General features: G+C 41.5%; 4 protein-coding genes across 4 annotated transcripts; 2 read left to right on the top strand and 2 right to left on the bottom strand.

Moving 5' to 3' along the window:
* Positions 1-285: 285 nt before the first annotated feature.
* Bfra_007839 (putative dihydroxy-acid dehydratase protein) lies at positions 286-2746 on the bottom strand (the record flags this gene model as incomplete). Its single annotated transcript, XM_037338207.1, has 11 exons — positions 286-517; positions 615-731; positions 811-1598; positions 1651-1714; positions 1778-1847; positions 1895-1946; positions 2034-2152; positions 2200-2307; positions 2366-2373; positions 2446-2543; positions 2597-2746. The coding sequence occupies 11 exons, from the start codon at positions 2744-2746 to the stop codon at positions 286-288; spliced, it is 1806 nt and encodes a 601-aa protein (XP_037190270.1).
* Positions 2747-4961: 2215 nt separating this feature from the next.
* On the top strand, positions 4962-8268 carry Bfra_007838 (putative calpain family cysteine protease protein; the record flags this gene model as incomplete). Its single annotated transcript, XM_037338206.1, has 5 exons — positions 4962-5646; positions 5699-5731; positions 5780-6044; positions 6090-6329; positions 6381-8268. 5 exons carry the CDS (start codon positions 4962-4964, stop codon positions 8266-8268), a joined length of 3111 nt encoding a protein of 1036 aa, XP_037190269.1.
* Positions 8269-9015: 747 nt separating this feature from the next.
* Positions 9016-10000, top strand: Bfra_007837 (putative collagen-like protein mcl1 protein; the record flags this gene model as incomplete). The annotated part of the gene is made up of 2 exons (XM_037338205.1): positions 9016-9565; positions 9681-10000. The coding sequence occupies 2 exons, from the start codon at positions 9016-9018 to the stop codon at positions 9998-10000; spliced, it is 870 nt and encodes a 289-aa protein (XP_037190268.1).
* Positions 10001-16093: 6093 nt separating this feature from the next.
* Bfra_007836 (putative class 3 protein) lies at positions 16094-17930 on the bottom strand (the record flags this gene model as incomplete). Its single annotated transcript, XM_037338204.1, has 3 exons — positions 16094-16876; positions 16932-17175; positions 17227-17930. The coding sequence occupies 3 exons, from the start codon at positions 17928-17930 to the stop codon at positions 16094-16096; spliced, it is 1731 nt and encodes a 576-aa protein (XP_037190267.1).
* Between the last annotated feature and the right edge of the window lie 663 nt (positions 17931-18593).

The raw sequence follows: 18593 nt of genomic DNA, 5'->3' as shown, positions 1-18593 counted from the left end.
TCATAATAAGTTCTTTAATACTTGTGTTAAGTCGAGTGTTTTCTTTTTACTTGAAACAAATGAAAATCATAAGATTATTGATATACATGTAAAACGTGCTCCTCAGAAGCTCCCTTTCAAAGCTGCTACAATGAAAGATATTCACGAGTTGATGACATTTCTAGCATTCGAAAGACGACTTAACATGCGGAATCTAAACCCAATCTTCTCAATCTATCATGAGATCCTCATCTACCAAGTATTGTAACCTCTAATCATTTTATCTTCCTTCTTCCCATCTTGAGTCTAGAATAAATCCGTCATGGCTCCATGACTCGCATCTCCCACAAGTCTAGCATATTTTGCTAATACACCTCTATTAACCGCACTCTTGGGAGGTTTCCAAGACTTGAGTCTTTCTGCAATTTCTTCATCCGATACATCCATACTTAAAGTATTAGATTCGGCAGATATGGTTACTATATCGCCATTTCTTACAACGGCGATGGGTCCACCGACTGCTGCTTCGGGGACGACGCTGAGTTGTGTTAGTGAGACTGTCCACCAGAGGAGGGTCGGTGTCCAATGTAGATGCTATGTTGAGGGGACATTATATGAGAAATAGTAATACGTACTGCCCTACGATAAATCCGTGACTAGCACCGGAATATCGTCCATCGGTAACAAGAGCGACATTCGTGAGACCAGCGCCCATGATTGCTGCACTGGCTTTCAATTGCTCAGGCATTCCACTATTTAGAAGTTAGTTTTAGAAAAAGGAAAGATACAACAACACCTAGGGACACTCCAAATGCTGCGAAAGAAACTTACGGTCCTCCTTTAGGCCCTTCATATCTCACAATCAAGACGAGATTCTCTCCATGAGGAATCTCACCCTTATTTAATGCATGATCAAGTTCATGTTCTTTATCAAAAACCATCGCCTTTCCAGTAAATACTAGACCTTCTTTGCCTGTGATCTTTGCCACTGCTCCACCAGGTGAAAGATTTCCTCGAAGAATCTGTAAATGACCAGTCTGTTTGATTGGATTACTCAAAGGTCTAATGAGAGTCTGTTCTTGCGGTAGTGATGGCCAGCTTTCAACGTTTTCCCTCAAAGTTTTTCCTGTAACAGTCGGGATATCACCGTTCATCAAGCCCGCAGCAACGAGAAGCTTAATGACAGCTGGTGTTCCACCGATATCGTAGAGATCCTCCATACAGAATCTTCCGGAGGGTTGCAGATCTGCCAAAAATGGGATCTTGTCGCTTACTCTTTGAATATCATCGATAGAAAGTGGTACTTCGGCTGTACCAGCCATGGCGAGGAAATGAAGCGTAGCATTAGTACTTCCGCCAAGTGCCATTGTAATTACCAAAGCATTCTCAAAAGATTCCTTGGTTAGTAAGTCTCGTGGTCGAATGTTCTTTTCCATGCAAATCTTGATTGCTTCTGCAGCTTTGGAACATTCTCTCATCTTAGCTGGTGAATCGGCTGGATTTGATGAAGATCCTGGGAGACAAAGTCCCATAGATTCGATGGCGGTAGACATCGTGTTGGCTGTATACATTCCACCACAAGCACCAGCACCGGGGCAAGCGTTTTGTTCATAATCTTCCTACGCAATCATTAATGAAAGACCGAACCCTACACATCGATCATGATCTTACCATAACATCACTTGGAGTTGCACCCTCAACAGCCGCGTGAAGTTTATTGTAGGTAAATGCACCACTAAATACAACTGCTGTGTTAAATCTGAACAGAAAACATATGTATCAATGGATATTTCCTTACCTTGCTTCATAACAACTGCTAATATTGATTTCCTTTTTCATCAACTTGGAATAACCCTTCTTAATTGAGCCTAGAAAGAGTCAGGCTTCTGAAATATATAGTGACAAACAAACTCACCTCCATAGATCATAAGAAATGGTCTATTGTGACGTGCAGCAGCCATAATGACCTGTCTCAATGTTAAAACAGTCTCTTATAAATTAGGAATTGAATTCTGGTAGTGTATTTCCACTAAAACATCAAAGACCACACTTACTCCAGGCATATTTTTATCACAACCAGGTATTGAGATGTTTGCATCATGGTGTTGGGCACAAGTGACAGTCTCGATTGAATCCGCAATGATCTCACGTGTCTGTAAGGAAAATCTCATACCTGCTAGTGTTAATGAAAATCCCTCAAGATAAGAACGTTCTACAAACCTTCTCCGCCCATAGTGATAGCATCACTGACTCCCACAGTGTTAAATTGCCATCCGAGCATACCCTGCTTTTGTACTGAATCTTTGACTAGCTTTCCGAGATCATGTACTACAAGCATTTGTTAAATCGTATGTCTTGAAAGATCTCCTTATCTTGTGTTACTTACGATGCATACTATAATACTATGTCAGCTAAATCCATTATCGTCTTCGTGGTAGACTGTGTATCCCATGATGGAGAACATACTTGCATGGATTTCCTTCCCACCAAACAGTAGATATTCCAACATGAGGTGCAGTCTTCATCATCTCTCGACTTGGCACTCCTGCCGCGTAAAGCATTGCCTAGACACAGACTCAGTACGTATAGTCATTGATCATGCTTTGTGTATTCTCACCTGAGCTCCTGGAAAGTCATGACCATTGGTAATTGTATGAGACCATCGATTCAAGGCCAATTTTCCATCTATAACAGTACCATGTTCTAGAGATGGAAAGTCAATATATCTTGGCTTGTCTGGTATCTGTTCATAATTTGACGGTTCCATGATGAACTAATAGGGAACCTGTGATATCTTTTTGGGTAAGTATTGATGGATGAAAATAAAATAAGTATCGATAAAATTGTCTATCAACAAGTGGGCATCTAGAAAGGAGAAAAAGAACAATCGATGAACGAAGAAAGACTTTAGGGAATGAAGTATTTTAAGTAGGAAGAATACAGCCAGGAAGTATTGCGGAGTATCCTTTTTGAATTGTGGGGCAGAGAGAAAGGTCTGATAGTCTGGTTCATCAGGTTTGACTACTTTCTAATTGCCGCAGTGACAACAGGACGTTATGCAATAATAGTTCATACTTTGGCATTCCTGCCGTAGCGCGGGGGACAAATTCATGGTTGAGCCAGTGCACATAATCGATTGATAATCGAATCAATGATGGCTCATCATACCAACTTTCCAAACCTGTACCCCGCGGTGGGTTCGCCATACTAAAATTATTATGGATAGATCGTATCCGGGATTGGGCCTTTCAAGAATAAGGTACGACCGGATAACTAGGTATTGGAAGTGGGAAGTGGGATGAGGTGACTGTGTCGGTAGTTCATTGAATCTTTGAGAAGAGAGATTCTTTGGCCTGTACAATCACGCAACAGTAGATCAACATGAATGACAAAGTGGTAATGCTGTAAGAAGGAAAGGGGTCGTGTGAGCTTGTACTTGATGGAACGAGAGAACCACCCATGATTTGTGAGGGGTTCAACAATTATTTCTTGTACCCCCACCAAACATGCATCTAAATTAAACCGAAATACCGAATTTAGTTTTCCGATGTTTTGGCGAACGGATGCTTACCGTTAATTGTTCATTTGAAGTCATTCTGATTGGTGAGATCGTTTGGTAGTGTTGTCGTCGAATTTGTGAATGGCAGGTTGAGCGAACAGTACATGAGTTGAAAGTCCAACGTGCTAATCAATATGGTTCATAGTTATTCTGCCAAAATGAATAGTATAATCAGACGTTGACTAATAGGGGACGCGAGAAATATGATGCTCTTAGCATCTCAGGTACCTTAGCCGATGTACGAATCGACAAAACAGAGAGCAGCAAGCTCACAATGGCTTTGACTATAGATTCAGCCTCACAAGCAGCCATGGTTATCTTCATTTTCATCTCGATGCTAAGCTTATCTGACGCAATACACGAGGCCGAAGCGGGATGACTTGCATCAACATAAGATATAAAGATGGCTTCAACGGCATCTAAATGGGGATCGTAATGTCTACAATGTGTCAAGGTCATCTCCAAGTTCTAGGCCGAATACCGCAATAAGGATTTCTAGCTAGGGCTTCATATCTAGACCAAGAATTGAGAAACCATGCCCTTGAAGTGAAAAGCCTTGCGGAATTCTAGCGTAATAAGTTTGAGAGAACCGGAACAATGAAGGCGGGTGGTGCAAGAGACGAAAAAGACACGGCTCGATGTGAGGCTCAACACGACGCCAACATTTCCATACTGTTGTGAATCCAATATCTATTGGAGTATTGAGGTATCTATACGTCCAATTCACATCTGCGTACAAAGTAATCACATATGCATGAACATGAAGCGGTAATTATAAGATGGTTGGTGTAGATTCATCAACGGCTAGCCTTTGTTGCTTCTTGCCTGATAAAGCCGAAAGCCGACATTCTTTAGCGTATCAAGGTCTGTGCACTACTGGGTACCTCTAGCCAGTCTCGAACCAATCATCCGAAGTTCTCATCGTATCAAGTAGTTCGCATCGGAACATCCAATATTGATATTGACTTGCTGTCAATGTATATATGTGCATACACACCTCGGATCTTGTGTCATTCTATTACAAGGCAATTCTATCGAGTGGGTGTCATTTCCGCGCCCAAGCTTCGCGGCTGAAAAGAAGTGCTCCTGGTAAAGAGTAAGCAAGCAATGGATTATTCAATGAGAGTCTCGTGCGACCTTATCGGCTGCCAACTTATGCACGTCTTTTCTTCCGAACAAATGGTTCGATGAGAGCCTTCCTTTTTGCGGAGGCGACAGCAAAAGGCATTTGGGGGCAGTGTCTGCTTATGTGATAAGCTGATGAAGAACGAGAGTGCAAGGCTGGAAAGTGATAGTGTTTCAAATATCTCATCAGCATTGTACATTGATTTAAGAGATCGTTCGTTTCGTTTGACTATCGTTGGTTTGGCTTATTTTCTTGCCTTTTTACTTTGACAGACAACCATCAATCCTCAAAGGTATCATGTCTTCTACAGCATCTTCAAGCGATTCCGATAATAGTAGAAGACAACGCCAACCAGGTCCAAGACCCCCACCACTACCTCCTCCTCCTCCACCATTTCAAGGGAACAATAAGAAATCAAAGAAGAAAAACAAATACGTAGCACCTCAAGATACGATCGATAAACTTTGGTCTCGATTCTCTGTATCCAAATTCAGTAAAGCTACAAAAGTTTTACCAAATGCAGCGCCTTTTGCGAGTGGAACATCAGCAAAGACCGTTATTGTTCCTCCACCTGGCCCGCAGAATCAGCTTGTTTCCGAAGACTTTGAAAGAGCGGTTCAAGAATGCAGAGCCAAAGTTAAGAAACTTGTTAAGGAATGTAGGCGAGTGAATATGCGGTTTCGTGATGCAAGCTTTGATATAGACTGGGACTTGAAATGGGAGAAAGGGAATTGTTTGAATACACTTGAAGAAATAAGATTTGAAGTTTGCAAACGCGCTCTTATCAATCCTTCATCTTCCGGGCCGAAGGCTGTCAAGAGAGTTCACGAAATATTTGATAAGCCAACATTCTTAGGAGATAAGATTTCTCCTTCGGATGTCAGACAAGGAAGTCTCGGGGATTGTTGGTTGATGTCTAGTTTGACAGCTTTGGCAAATACGAAAGACGGAATTCAAAGAATATGTGTTGAATGGGACACAAGTCAGTATCGAGCATTCGCATTTTAAAATTAGGTCTAACCATGTCGTCTTAGAAATCGGGATATATGGCTTTGTGTTTCATCGTGGTAAGTTTCTCCCTCGAACAATAGGTAGTAATCGCTAAAGCAAATTAGATGGTGAATGGATCATATCTATTATCGATGACAAGCTCTATCTGAAGTCGCCAGATTGGGATTCACCCTCAGTCCATAGACATTTACTCGAGCAAACCGACCGAGAGGACGTTGAAAAAGAATATCGAAAAACATATCAAACAGGGTCTCAGTCATTATTCTTTGCGCATTGTAAAGATCCAAATCAAACATGGCTTCCTCTTCTCGAAAAGGCTTATGCTAAAGCACACGGGGATTTCCTTTCATTGAGTGGAGGATGGATAGGGTAATTCTAGCTCTATCATCTCATTTATCAGCTAACTTTTCATAGGGAGGGTCTTGAAGATTTGACAGGAGGCGTAACCACGGAACTTCTTACTTCGGATATTCTTGATACTGATGAATTTTGGCATAACGAAATTCTCAATGTCAACAAAGAATTTCTTTTTGGTTGTTCTACAGGGCTTCTCGATTATGGTTATGGCAATAGAGACGGAATATCTGAAGGTCATGCATACGTTATCATGGAGGCTAGAGAGTTATCTACTGGCGAGCGTCTCCTCAAATTAAGGTTTGCTTTTCACATAGTGTTGACGATTATCACTAACAACTTGATGTAAAGGAATCCATGGGGGAAAATCAAAAAAGGTAATTGGGAAGGTCCGTGGTCAGATGGGAGTAAGGAATTCACCCCTGAAGCTCAGATAGAGCTCAACCATAAATTTGGAAATGATAGTGTCTTCTGGATTTCATATCAGGATTTACTACGCAAATATCAACATTTTGATCGAACTCGGTTGTTTGTGGATAGTCCCGATTGGCGATTGAGTCAAGAGTGGATCAGCGTAGAGGTACCTTGGAGATCCGAGTTTGAACAGAAGTTCACTATAACGCTCAAGAAGGAATCACCAATAGTTTTGGTTATGAGTCAACTCGATGGCAGGTATTTTATTGGTTTACATGGTCAATATCACTTCAGATTGCAGTTTCGAGTTCATGAGATAAATTCACCAGGCGAAGAAGATTACATCATCCGAAGCCATGGGAATTATCTTATGAGCAGAAGTGTGGTCGCTGAGTTGAAAAGTCTCTCTGCCGGAACATACACAGTATACATGATGGTCATAGCAGAAAGGGATAAAGGTCTACAGAGTGTTGAAGATGTCTTGAAAGATGAATTAAGTCGAAGGGAAGATAATGAGAAATTGGTTCAAGTTGGGATTTCTTACGATTTGGCTCACCAGAAAGGATTATCTCATATGGATGCAAGAATCAAATTCAGAAAGGCTCAAGATAAAGCAAAGGCCCGGGAGTCGAGGATTGCTAAACGCAAAGTTCTTTGGGAGAAAAGACACAGTGCGCGGGAGATAGTAAGGAAGCAAAAGAAGAAGAATCAGGAGAAGCGTGAAAGTAAATCAGCAAAAGATGCCGAGTGGGCAAAGGAACAAGAAGAACGTGAGCCAAAGGACCAAGGTGTTCAAACGGAGGATATTCCAGAAGTTCAAATCGAGAAACAAGACAAATCAATACAAACTGAAGATCCTAATGAGGAGTCGATAAGCACTACAATTGATACGCAACCTATGAATGAAAGGGACAAGGCAGTCCAGACAGAAGACTTTACACCATCTTCTAATGAGTCTCAGACAACTCCTGTAACTCCAAAAAGTAATGGTTCATCTCCACGTTCACCGTATACGATGATTCCGGGATCTGGTACCAATCGCCGCGAATCACTACCTCCACCTTCAAGCTTTGTTAATCTTCGTAGACATTCGAGTCGTCCACCGAGCTATGGTCGAGGTCCTCCTCCCCCAAGACCAGGTCCATATGTTACTTCGGAGGGGGAATCAAGTGCAAGTCCTCTTTCAGATTATGATATGTATAGTGACGATGATCCGACCCTTAAGCCACGAAATCAGCCAAACAAGCCAAAACCACCAAAGGAAAGAGAGGTTGATGAAGATGAACCAGAGCCATGGAATGCGGTGTGTATTATTGGCTTCAGGGTGTATAGTAAGGATGAAGGCTTATTGCTTAATGTTTGCGAGGAGGGTGTGGGGGAAGAAGGGAGTCAAGAGACTGAGTTGAAAGGGGAGAATGAAGCTGGGATCGATGGTGATGTGGAAGATGCCGAAGATGAAAAGAACACTGAGAAGAAGGGGAGAAATGAGAGAGATAGTAAATTGAAAGATACTGCAACAGGAGACGACTCAACACCTTCCGATATCGCAACCAAAATCGAACCTGATAAAGACTTGAATATCGCTAGCTCCGATTCCCACAGCGTGGTTACTGAAACCTCTTCGTCAGTCGACGGTGACCATAAAGAAATTCTTGCCGAGAAGCAACCCCAAGTAGTCACTAAGAACTTAGAAATTAAGACAGACGACGACGCTCAGCAGAAGTCAGGTCTGGTGACCTCGGAGGCTACGCTAGATGACGTTGTGAAGGAATCAGTTCCTCAATTCGGCATTGCAACATCAAGCGCTTCTTTGACTTGCAATTAACGCCCACACTCATTTATGTTCAGTGATACTCAGCGTGCAATTTATTCTTCAACTCAGTCCACCATGAAAACAACATCTCGTTATTTGGAAGTCCTCATCTTGAGCATTCGAGCGATTCAGGCAGTCTAGGTGGTCTTCTCTCAGTTTTATCTTCAGCGAAATCTTCGAACCACCACCTAATTCTAGTAATTGCGTTCTTATGACTAATGACATTTTTCATAATATCTATGGGTTAATACAAGTGTGTTGGTGTCAATTCTGTCAATGAATATATTCAGAGGCTATCCAATCAGCACCATTCTCATTAGCTCCTTCTCAAGGCCAAATATGGTCATCCGACCGGGTAAATGCAATTGGGCAGGTTACGAGGTAATTTTGAAGTTCAATTTAGCTTACACAACGTGGATAATTTTCTATCACGTTGTGGGTCTAGTCCTCAATTGGGTACTACTGTGCCTCTTCACGTCCCTGTTACCCCAACATAAAGGCGCCAAAATATGCAGGTCGTTGATCAACAGACGAATCATAGTGATATAAACTCACGTAGTTTTATTGTCTTGGCGTAATATTACGACACTTATAATCTTCACCGGTTTCCTTGTTTCTTTCTGGTGAGGAGGCTCTTTTTTTGCTTGGTCGTGCTTTATTTAACACTTCTAGTCTTCACTTTTTCTACTGAAATTAATCCATTATCTTCGAACCCTATAATCACTTCTCTTATCCCCAAAATCTAGCCACTCAATCAATATGGTTCAATGCAGAAATCTCATCTTTCTCCTTACTATAGGCATGTCGGCCGCCTTCGAGAATGCATTACCCCTTGCCCTTCGGCAAATTCATCCAACGCCTCATCCTAATCAAAACTACCTATATCAAATGTGTTATCCCAATCTAGCGAATATCACCCTTCTCGTCGGTTCCAACGCCGCCGAAAAACGCTTCCAAATCATGGCCAGTTCTCCTTTCCCCTGCGAGCGCAGTAACTATATCATCTACGCCTGTCTCGCCAATGGTACATCACCTATTGATTTTCTCGCCGAGCAAGAATGTATCTGTCCCTCCTCATTTTGGGAACTTGAAGCAGCGTGTACGGATTGTCATCTCGAGCATGGATATCAAAATATCACCAGAGAGGAAAGTGATGCGAGTATTTCAAGTTTGAGTCAGGCGGAATGTACGGCTACACCGGTGCAGCCGTTTACGAACTTTTTCTCGATCATCGATGCGTCGCAAGCGTTGACAACGCCGGATCTGGTGCTTGGATCGGATAGGTTTCCAAACCAGACGGCGGTTAGCAGTTAGTGGGATGTTTCTTTATTTTCGGGGCGTTTTCCACACCTTTGGGATCTTCATCCACTGGTCTGAGAAGTCTTCTTTCTTCGGAGCCACGTACTGACTTCTCACTCTCATAGATTACTATACTGGCAATACTCTTTGGACGATAGGAAGTATCACCGGAAGTGCAACGGCTAGATTAACTAGCTATACGGCAACGGAATTTAGTAGATTTACTCCTACGAGCACCGGAGCTCCTTATTCGACGGGTACTAGTGGTAGTGCAAGTGAAAGCGCAAGTGGAAGTGCTAGTGGAAGTGCACAGACTACTACTAGCACTAGTGGAGCGGTAGGATTGAAGAGTAAGATGAGAAGTCCGGGTGGGGTTTTGGGAGTAGGCGCGCTGCTAATGCAGTGTATGGCGGTGATTCTTACTGCTTGTTTTGCTTCGTGCTAGATGGTGTATGTAGAATGTTTAGCAGGCGATTGGGAGATTGGAAAAATAGTTCTAGTCAGGGTTCTAGGGCGGGTAAATGATATCGAAGGTACAAGTGCACGAGAGTATGAATGAGCGGGAGTGGGGTTACGGTAGATGCATTTCATGATCGGCAGTAATAGCGTTTGTAGAAGGTAGTTGTGATTGTCCCATATTGCCATATTGCCTGGTTCGTTGGTAGCTACCGTACACCATATATACAGATATGCATCAGTACCTTATTCACTTTCACGACATTATCTCATGTGATATGGAAAAATCATTCGTTTTTCTGAATCACAAAAAAAGTCTGGCAACACGGTTCAAATATCCAAAAGAGCTATACACATATATATGTAATCGTCGCGGTAGGGTAGAATGTCAAGATGTCAAGACTTATATATCATTAAAAGTACACATTTTTTACTTACACCCCGACATCATTTTCTTCCTTTCTAGAAGTAATCTTTCGTGTTACACTAGATACGTATAATCAACATTCATTCCTTCAGATCTCGAAGATTTGAAATAATGATGTACTGGCAGTGAGGAGTAGAAATAGGAGAAACACCATTCTTTCCGCGTTAGTCTCTGTGCTAAATTCAAACTGTCTCGCTTGTTGAATTATGCGCTTTGGTTTGGAGGTTTGGTGAGATTGTATTTTTTGAGTAGTTTCTTTTTTTGAGGATGTGATATAAATTGAAAGTTGAAGGTTGAGTACTGGTCTGGTAATGGGTTATGCTGGGATGGGGATTGGAATTGGGGGGTGGTAGTTGGGGGGATGAAGAAAACGAACCGGGTTTTGAGGGAAGGGTGAAGTAGCTACTAGATTATGATGGTTAGTAGACTATAGAGGGGTAGAAGAATGAGAACAATTCATCTCATGTCTTATTTGTGTGTATCTTCATGCTTAAACACTTTGCCCGAGCGCGCCGAGATTTCTCTCTACACCAATTCTCACTCTCGTCTTTCTCCTTTCACCTTTCACTTTCGAGCACCTTCAACCCCTCCTCTCCCATCTCCTCAAATCTCCAATACCATCTTCCCCCTCCCTCATATATCTCTTTACACAAATAACTCCATCTCATTCGTCAAACATGGCAAACGTCCAAGTCCTTGAAGCTATTAATCCCGCACACAAAGTAAGTCCCCTCCACCCTTTCTTTTCTTCTTTCGCATTTCTATCTATGATGATTACTACATTTATATATTTGATCGTTTACGATAATGATATCACGCGATATTCACAATTTCATACTCATTCCATCTGAGATGTTTGTTGATGTGCAGATTTGTGTTGGCTTGGGTTGGGTTTGGGAATGCGGACTAATGTTGTAAATCTCTAGGGGGTTTTTTTCCTTTTTTCCTTATGTTAGTGTTCGTCGTGGTGATTTTGCTGATCGTGGTTTATGATAGAGTATGGGAATTGGGGGGGATAGATGAGTGATGAATTTTGGGGGGGAAGGTAGAGAATATCACATGTTCTCTTTTTTGACTAGTTTTATTGGGTGTATAATTGATACTTCTACTCAGATACACAAATCTAAATATATTCAAACAGATGCGTTTAGTCTAGATATTTATTAAGTGTCATTCCGGTCTTCTTATTTTTTCTAATAACAAATTATCTTCAACTTTGCTCACAACGATTACTCGATATCATTGATCTATACCACAACGTCCCTGTACCAAATAAGAATCGCCACAATAAAAACATAATCCTCTCATCTCATCTCATCCCAATTATAATCTAAACACTCATAACATTCACCATTCTACATACCCTCCCAAAAATATCCCAGTAGTCAAAATCTCCGCCCAGCTCGGTAAATATCGATTCCCCTTAACGCCCCACTTTTCGCATTGAGCTTTTCATGTATTTTCTAACTCCATTCACTACGTTCTTTATGAACTCCTCGCTAGGAAACAATATCTTGGTATCGAGATTCTAAAACTAATAAATTCTTTACATGTGTCATTATCCAAATTTTATTTCCTAGATATTACACGCTAATAAGATACTAGTAGGTCGAGTATTCCCTGGGATAACTGTTAGGAACTGAGATTCGTGCGAGAGCATGAAGATAAGTATTATTACTTGATGCAATGATTGATTATATTAAGGAGGTAGGAAGGTAGCGGGGCGGGTATCAAATATTAGATCGGTGAGCTGATACAAGATTATTTGGTGTGAAGTGAGTGTTATAGATGAGAAATTTACGGAGAGAGATGATTGGTAGATACTCTACACCAATCATCTCGGCGAGAATTTGATTTTCTGACTCGAATGGTTATAGTCAGAGTTATGTGTACTTGGAACAAAGTGAGAGGTGATGTTTTCTGATCGATCTTGGGGTTTGAAGTGTAAGTGTCGGCATGGAGGAGGGTAGGAATATGAAAATCAAAGTTGTGATTTACGACAATGACATCTGGATATGCGTTAGATACCGAATGTTAGGACGTGGTAGTAAGGGACTTTTGTCTCTGATTGTGTTTAATAAAGGATCGCAGAGAGTGAAGTGTTGAAATAGAGTAACAAGAGTGTCAAGTTGGTCCCAAATCATATTAAGATAAATATCGAATACTGGTGATGGAATAACAATATGATGAAGATTACATGGTATTATTCAAGCGAATAAAAGGACTTGTCTGCATATCCGGAAATGTCAATAGAAGATGATCCTTCCTCGTGAATACGGATTCAATGTATGTAGTAAATCAATTGCACGAAGACTGAGTGCTCGATGGAGAGAAGAGAAATAAGTTAGATGAGTTTGAAAAGGGAAATCAGATTTAGTGAGTTGAATTGCCTTATTTATTTAACCAGTTGATCATTTCCAGAACTTAAAAGATAGCACGAAGCTCGATATTTGAAGCTCGATGTTCAAAGCTCGAGGTTACCAGGAACAGAAAAGATGAGGGTAAAAGAGCCGCAACATACGGAAAAGTGCAGACACAAAAAGAATGTCACGACACCGCACCCTCTCAGTATAATATCCAAAAAACGTCCTCATGAATCTACAACTCTCATCTTCAATTTGATTAACCTTTTGTATCATCATTCGCATAATGTATTTCTCCTTCTCAATCCTCAATACGCAAATCATAATCATCACCAGTAAGCCAATGACCCTAGTCTTGATACTAGCTCCAAAATGAAGTCTCCAAGGTGGGCCGCCCATCATGCAAATTGAGGAAGGAGGTGAACATCATCACCACCAAATTTTCGCCGAGCTCGAGGAGAGCTCTTTCCCAAAACCATCTCACTCCCAACAAATCCGGGTTCAATCCAGCAAAAGTAAATCAATATCACAAGAAATAGTTCCATCAATTCCCGTCAAATATGACAAACATAAAGTAAGTTTCTCTTGCCTACTCTTATGTTCGGCCCTTGGTCATGATTAAAAATAAGCACCATGAATTACCATTTATTCTGAGCAACTTTTCGAAGGTTCCCGGTCGGGAATCATCGAAGGGGACTTGATGACAATGGGCGGCTGCCGATATGAACCATCATTTCAATCTCATACGTTCTGATCCAATTCAACTTATCAATGGGGACTAACAATTACATTCTAGGGCCTTCATGGCAGGCCTTCGTGGCGCACCTCTTTTTTTGTCTTTTTCTTTTTTCTCTCTCGAACTCCCCTCGTAATTGACCTCAACAATGTTCGGGACTGAAATTCCACACGGGACTGAGATATCACACTTGATGTACAGGTCATCACTCTGCACGTGAATCTTTTCTTGGCCACAACCCTCAATTTGTTCGTTTTGAACGTGATTGAGTGAACATCTCAGATACAAGTACCTATTAAAAGTTCAAAAATTCAAAAATTATCATCTTTTTGCGGCCTATTTTGACAATGGATTGAGAAGAACAAGATTAGAAGGCCGGTATTTTTGATAGATTTTTAGAGGGCAAGCAGGATAAGATATTTGAGTTTGCATATGAGGGTGTGTTTTTGATGATTGTGGAAGGTGCGAAGATCGGATTGGGGTAGCTGTAGTTTGGGTGGTGAGAAGAATTGGGTAATGGGTGAATGTTGGGTGAACGAATAGTAAAGATATGAATGGGAACACGAAATCGGGGATTGAGATGATTGATTTGGACCAAGAACGATAACGGGAATAATAGTAAGTCTCAATGTGAGATAGAAATGCTACACAATTTGTGTTTCGTAGGAAATAGTAATATATTGTGTGATGATGTATCTACATCGTCAGGAAGTTCTTCTCTCTCTGGGAATTGGATTACACTTCCCTTGACAGATGATTATACGATATCATCTTTCACAGTCCTCCCTATCTCTTACCTCAAACCATAAATCAGACAGATCGTTCCACTTAGCCTTGTATAAAAGCGTTCTGAGTTTATATCTACTTTTACGATACTCTGAGAAAGCTAATTCTCTTTCACACGTATGCTGGACCGATATGTCACCGTGTTTATATATATATCCTCATGCTTTTCATTCTTTACATCTTGACTCGTTGGATTACTTGCTCGATTGCTCTCTCTGTATATATCAACCGTTGTGACAGTCTTCTCAAATATCAGAACAGAGATAGAATGACACTTTTTGAAATTTGAATTGATTCGAAACACTAACTACCAAACCTCTTCCCTTACTTTCCTCCCCCCTTTGCTCTTCGACCTTCGCCCTTCGACCTTCGACCAACATCTGTATCGACATCAATATCAATACCAATTCTTAAATCATAACACACACACACACACACGCACATATATAAAACTAATATTCTACACTTACATGATTAATAAAACTATACACTATACAATACCAGACAACTCCAATAAGATTTTCAACTTCCCAACCACACAAAGCGATCATCGCTCCACCAAGAATTCCTCACCAGCGAAATACTCATCAATCACCAACTACATCCTCTATCATTCTCAAACTTCCACCCTCGAATCCTTATCCTCGACCTCGTCCACATCGTCGCAAACCATCGTACTCGTCTTCGTAACAAAGACATATAAGTTCCTACAGCTCACCCACCCAGTACCAATAAAACGAGACATCTACATCCATTCGATATACAATATGAAGAGAAACTATAAAAATCCCAACCTAATAATCTAGTCTTCATCCTACAGGTGATGAGAAAGCAGTATGATCGAATCTTGACAATGTCTTCATATCCTCCTATCCAGAATCCAACCAAGTACCACCCACCACCCAACTACCAAACCAAGTACCACCCACCTGCCATCCAATACCATACCGTACCATCCCATCCCCCAAAAAGCAACCTCCATCTCCAAATTCCACAAGCACAATTGAAATTTCGCGTACACATTCGTAATCCCTTTCCACCAACCCCCCTCCCTCACCACAGGAGAAAAAAAGACGCTCAAATGGACCACCCCCAAAACCTCCACGATAATCCAACCACGAAAGAAGATACAACAGCCAACAGCATCAAAAAAATCCTTGAATAATCTTCAATCGTGACATTATCGAAACATTCGATTCTCCGAAGTGGACTGGAACGGTGGGAGCATGACAGGGCTTTGCCCGTGGCCAATTTCGGCCGGGATTTTCTCCTATGTAGAGCTTACCTAACGATTCGGATTTCTCTGCTCCCCCCACCCTACCCTACCCTACTCTATTCCACTCCAAATCGCGTTTCTAACTTCATTTCTAGTTCCATTCATCCTCTATTCCTACTCTTAAGTCTTTCGGAAAGAATAATTCTCCAATGGTAATAACACAAAGACTACTTGCGAAAAGTATTGTAAACGATGTCATCACATTATCTCATGTTGCCTCTTAATGAAGTCAAGTCCCAAGATTGCTTTAAAAGGAGAGCCAAGGTTGGTATCCAACATATCACACATGAATTATACAAGAGTCGAGTATTTATGAAAATAATTGTATACATACGTATATATATTAAATGACCGCACCAAAACATCTCCTGCAAATAAACGGAGTGGATAAAAGGGTATAGTACCATATGCGCCTAACCCATCCCATTTCCTAACCATCCTCTTATACCAAGCACCCTCTCTTTTCATTCAACCCACTCTCCTCCCCCTCAACCTCATGTCCGTCCCATAACAGCATTCGTAGCCAAAACCTCAATCCTCCTCGCATAAAGCTTCATCATATGACTAACCGGATCACCCCACACCACCCCCCTTAACAATTCATCCGAGACAATTTGCGCAATCACCCCATCATCCATTCGATCCTGCAACTTCTTACTCCCTTCTGCATTTCCCAATCTATCTACTCCTCGCAATAGAACAATACTTCCCGCATTACTCAAAATGGCTTCGGGAACACGCCATATCGGTCCTAAAGCCACGTGAGGGTCGGGTTTGGAATGTTTCTTCTTCGTTGAAAGTGCATTACTAGATTTGCAAGATTTGAGTCCTAATTTCAAGGGTTCGAGAACGGATCTTCCGGGTGTGGGTGTGGAATAGAGATCAAGGAGAGATCTGACATAAGCAAAATCGGCTCTTGCGACTAGATCGCCCTCGTTGACGAAAGACATAAAGATAGACTTGGAAGCTGCTCGGGTTTGGGGTTTTTCTAATGGTAAGAGTGAAATTGGTGGTGCTCCAAATGTAATACAATGAATTCGTTTGAAATATCCGGTAAGAATATTAAGCTCCGATCTGGCTTCGGGACTGGTGGAAAGCATATGTGAGTATAATAGAGCAGCAATAGCCCCGCCAGCGGAATGTCCGGTGATGAGTAGAGAACATTGAGTACGGTTAGGATCTTCTTGGAGAAGACTTCGAAGTCGAGCTGCTATTGGTTTAATCCAGTCTTTTGCAGCACCCAAAAATCCGGAATGACATAAGTTTCCTGGGTCGTCCTAAGATAAAAATTATGAGCGACTTGGAGAACTTCTGAATGGAATTTTATCTTACCAGGAAACCCTCTGGGGACGTAGGCTTCGTCTTGACATTAACAGCCCAATCTGTGAATGAATGTGTTGTTCCTCGAATCGCAAATACAATTACATCTCGATCATCAATTGGTACACTTTTCATAACAGTCCCTGCCCTTCCTCTTGCATTTACTCTTGTTTCTTTTTCTTGTCCGGTAGGTTTCGAATAGACTTGTTCCGAGTATTGAGCTGCGAGGCATATGAGAGGATATGTGTTAAAGTACCTGTGACTTGTTAGCTCAAAGCCCAAATTCAAGGAAAGATTGAAATCTTACAATCTCATTGGCTTGAGATCCATTGGTAACCTTGAATTGGCATATGCATGAACCTTTGAAAAGTAGTTTGTATGTGTCGTTTCACTTGATTTGATATCCTTCAGATTTGCCTTTGATTTTTTGCTCCGCAGAAATAAATCTCGACTGGTTGTCTCTAATTCCTTTTCTTCCTGCCACACTGAATCATAATGTTGCGGTACTGTAAGCTCTCTATCATCTCCACTAAATCTTTCCTCATCAATTGACGTGACCACTGAGCATAATTTTGAGGATAGAGTATCGTAGAGAGCGGTCGTTTGATGATAGTGATGCATGGTTTGTTGTGACATAATGGCTACCCCATTATTGATGGCAGCTACACATGGCAGATCATTTAATGAAGTCTCTGTCAAGAGATTTGTGACGGATCGCAAATTCATCAACGCAACACCATTTCGCGGTGGTAGTAGAGGTGGCGCCATGATAGTATGTGGTTGATATGTCGGTGATGGTGATGGTGGTTCGATTTGAGTCACTATCCATCCTTGAGGTGCTGGTCGATGTTGATTGTATCCATTTGGTATATGATGAGGACGTTCTTCGATATAGTACCAATTTGGTCTCGTGGTAGGATGTGCTTGTCTTTGTAATTCATTTGAATCATCGTAATTTTGAGACTGGGATGGCAGTATTTTCTTTTTGTTTGATCTACTAAATAGGCCCATGTTGAAAAGCTTATAGTGTTTATGAACCTTGCCTCAGCACCGACTTGCAGTTGGTTCCCTTTGAGACATGAACGGAATCAATGGTGGGTTGCACAATGAATTTGTAAATATTCAAAAGGCTTATTCTTATTTACCTTGCAATGAATCGTTCAGGCCATGTGTTTCTTGCAAGAATTGCAATGATGGTGAAGAGCCAAATGGGGGGATAAAGATCCTCATGTACTGGGGAGAAGAGTGCCTGACAGGTAGTAGCAGAACCGTTATGTTATGGCTTTGACGGGTAAAAGCCTGTACTGGGATGTGAAAGGCGTATGATATATTATGATTCGTCGAATACTCCGCCTCAATTCTATTTCGAGAGAACCACAGTACTTAGTGAGACGACGGCCAGCCATTCAATCAGAAGTTTGCTTCAACTTCGTTCAATCTGCAGCAAAAAGAGTCCTTGCAGAATATTGATGCAATATCAGGGCACAATCTAGATTCCGTCGAATCGAGAGAGCTATCATGTTTGAGGAAAAGATACCGGTTGTCCGAAATCAAGCTTCCCGAGGTTCTCACGGAAATGTTATCTGAATAGTCTCGAGAGAGAAACCATTACTCGGCCTCGGAAATACAATGGCCCCACGATATCAGATGAAAGTATTGAAGTATCAGGGTAGT

This window comes from Botrytis fragariae, assembly GCF_013461495.1.
Source record: "Botrytis fragariae strain BVB16 chromosome Unknown tig00000112, whole genome shotgun sequence".
NCBI lineage: Eukaryota > Fungi > Ascomycota > Leotiomycetes > Helotiales > Sclerotiniaceae > Botrytis > Botrytis fragariae.
This window is presented reverse-complemented; position numbering and strand designations above follow the sequence as displayed.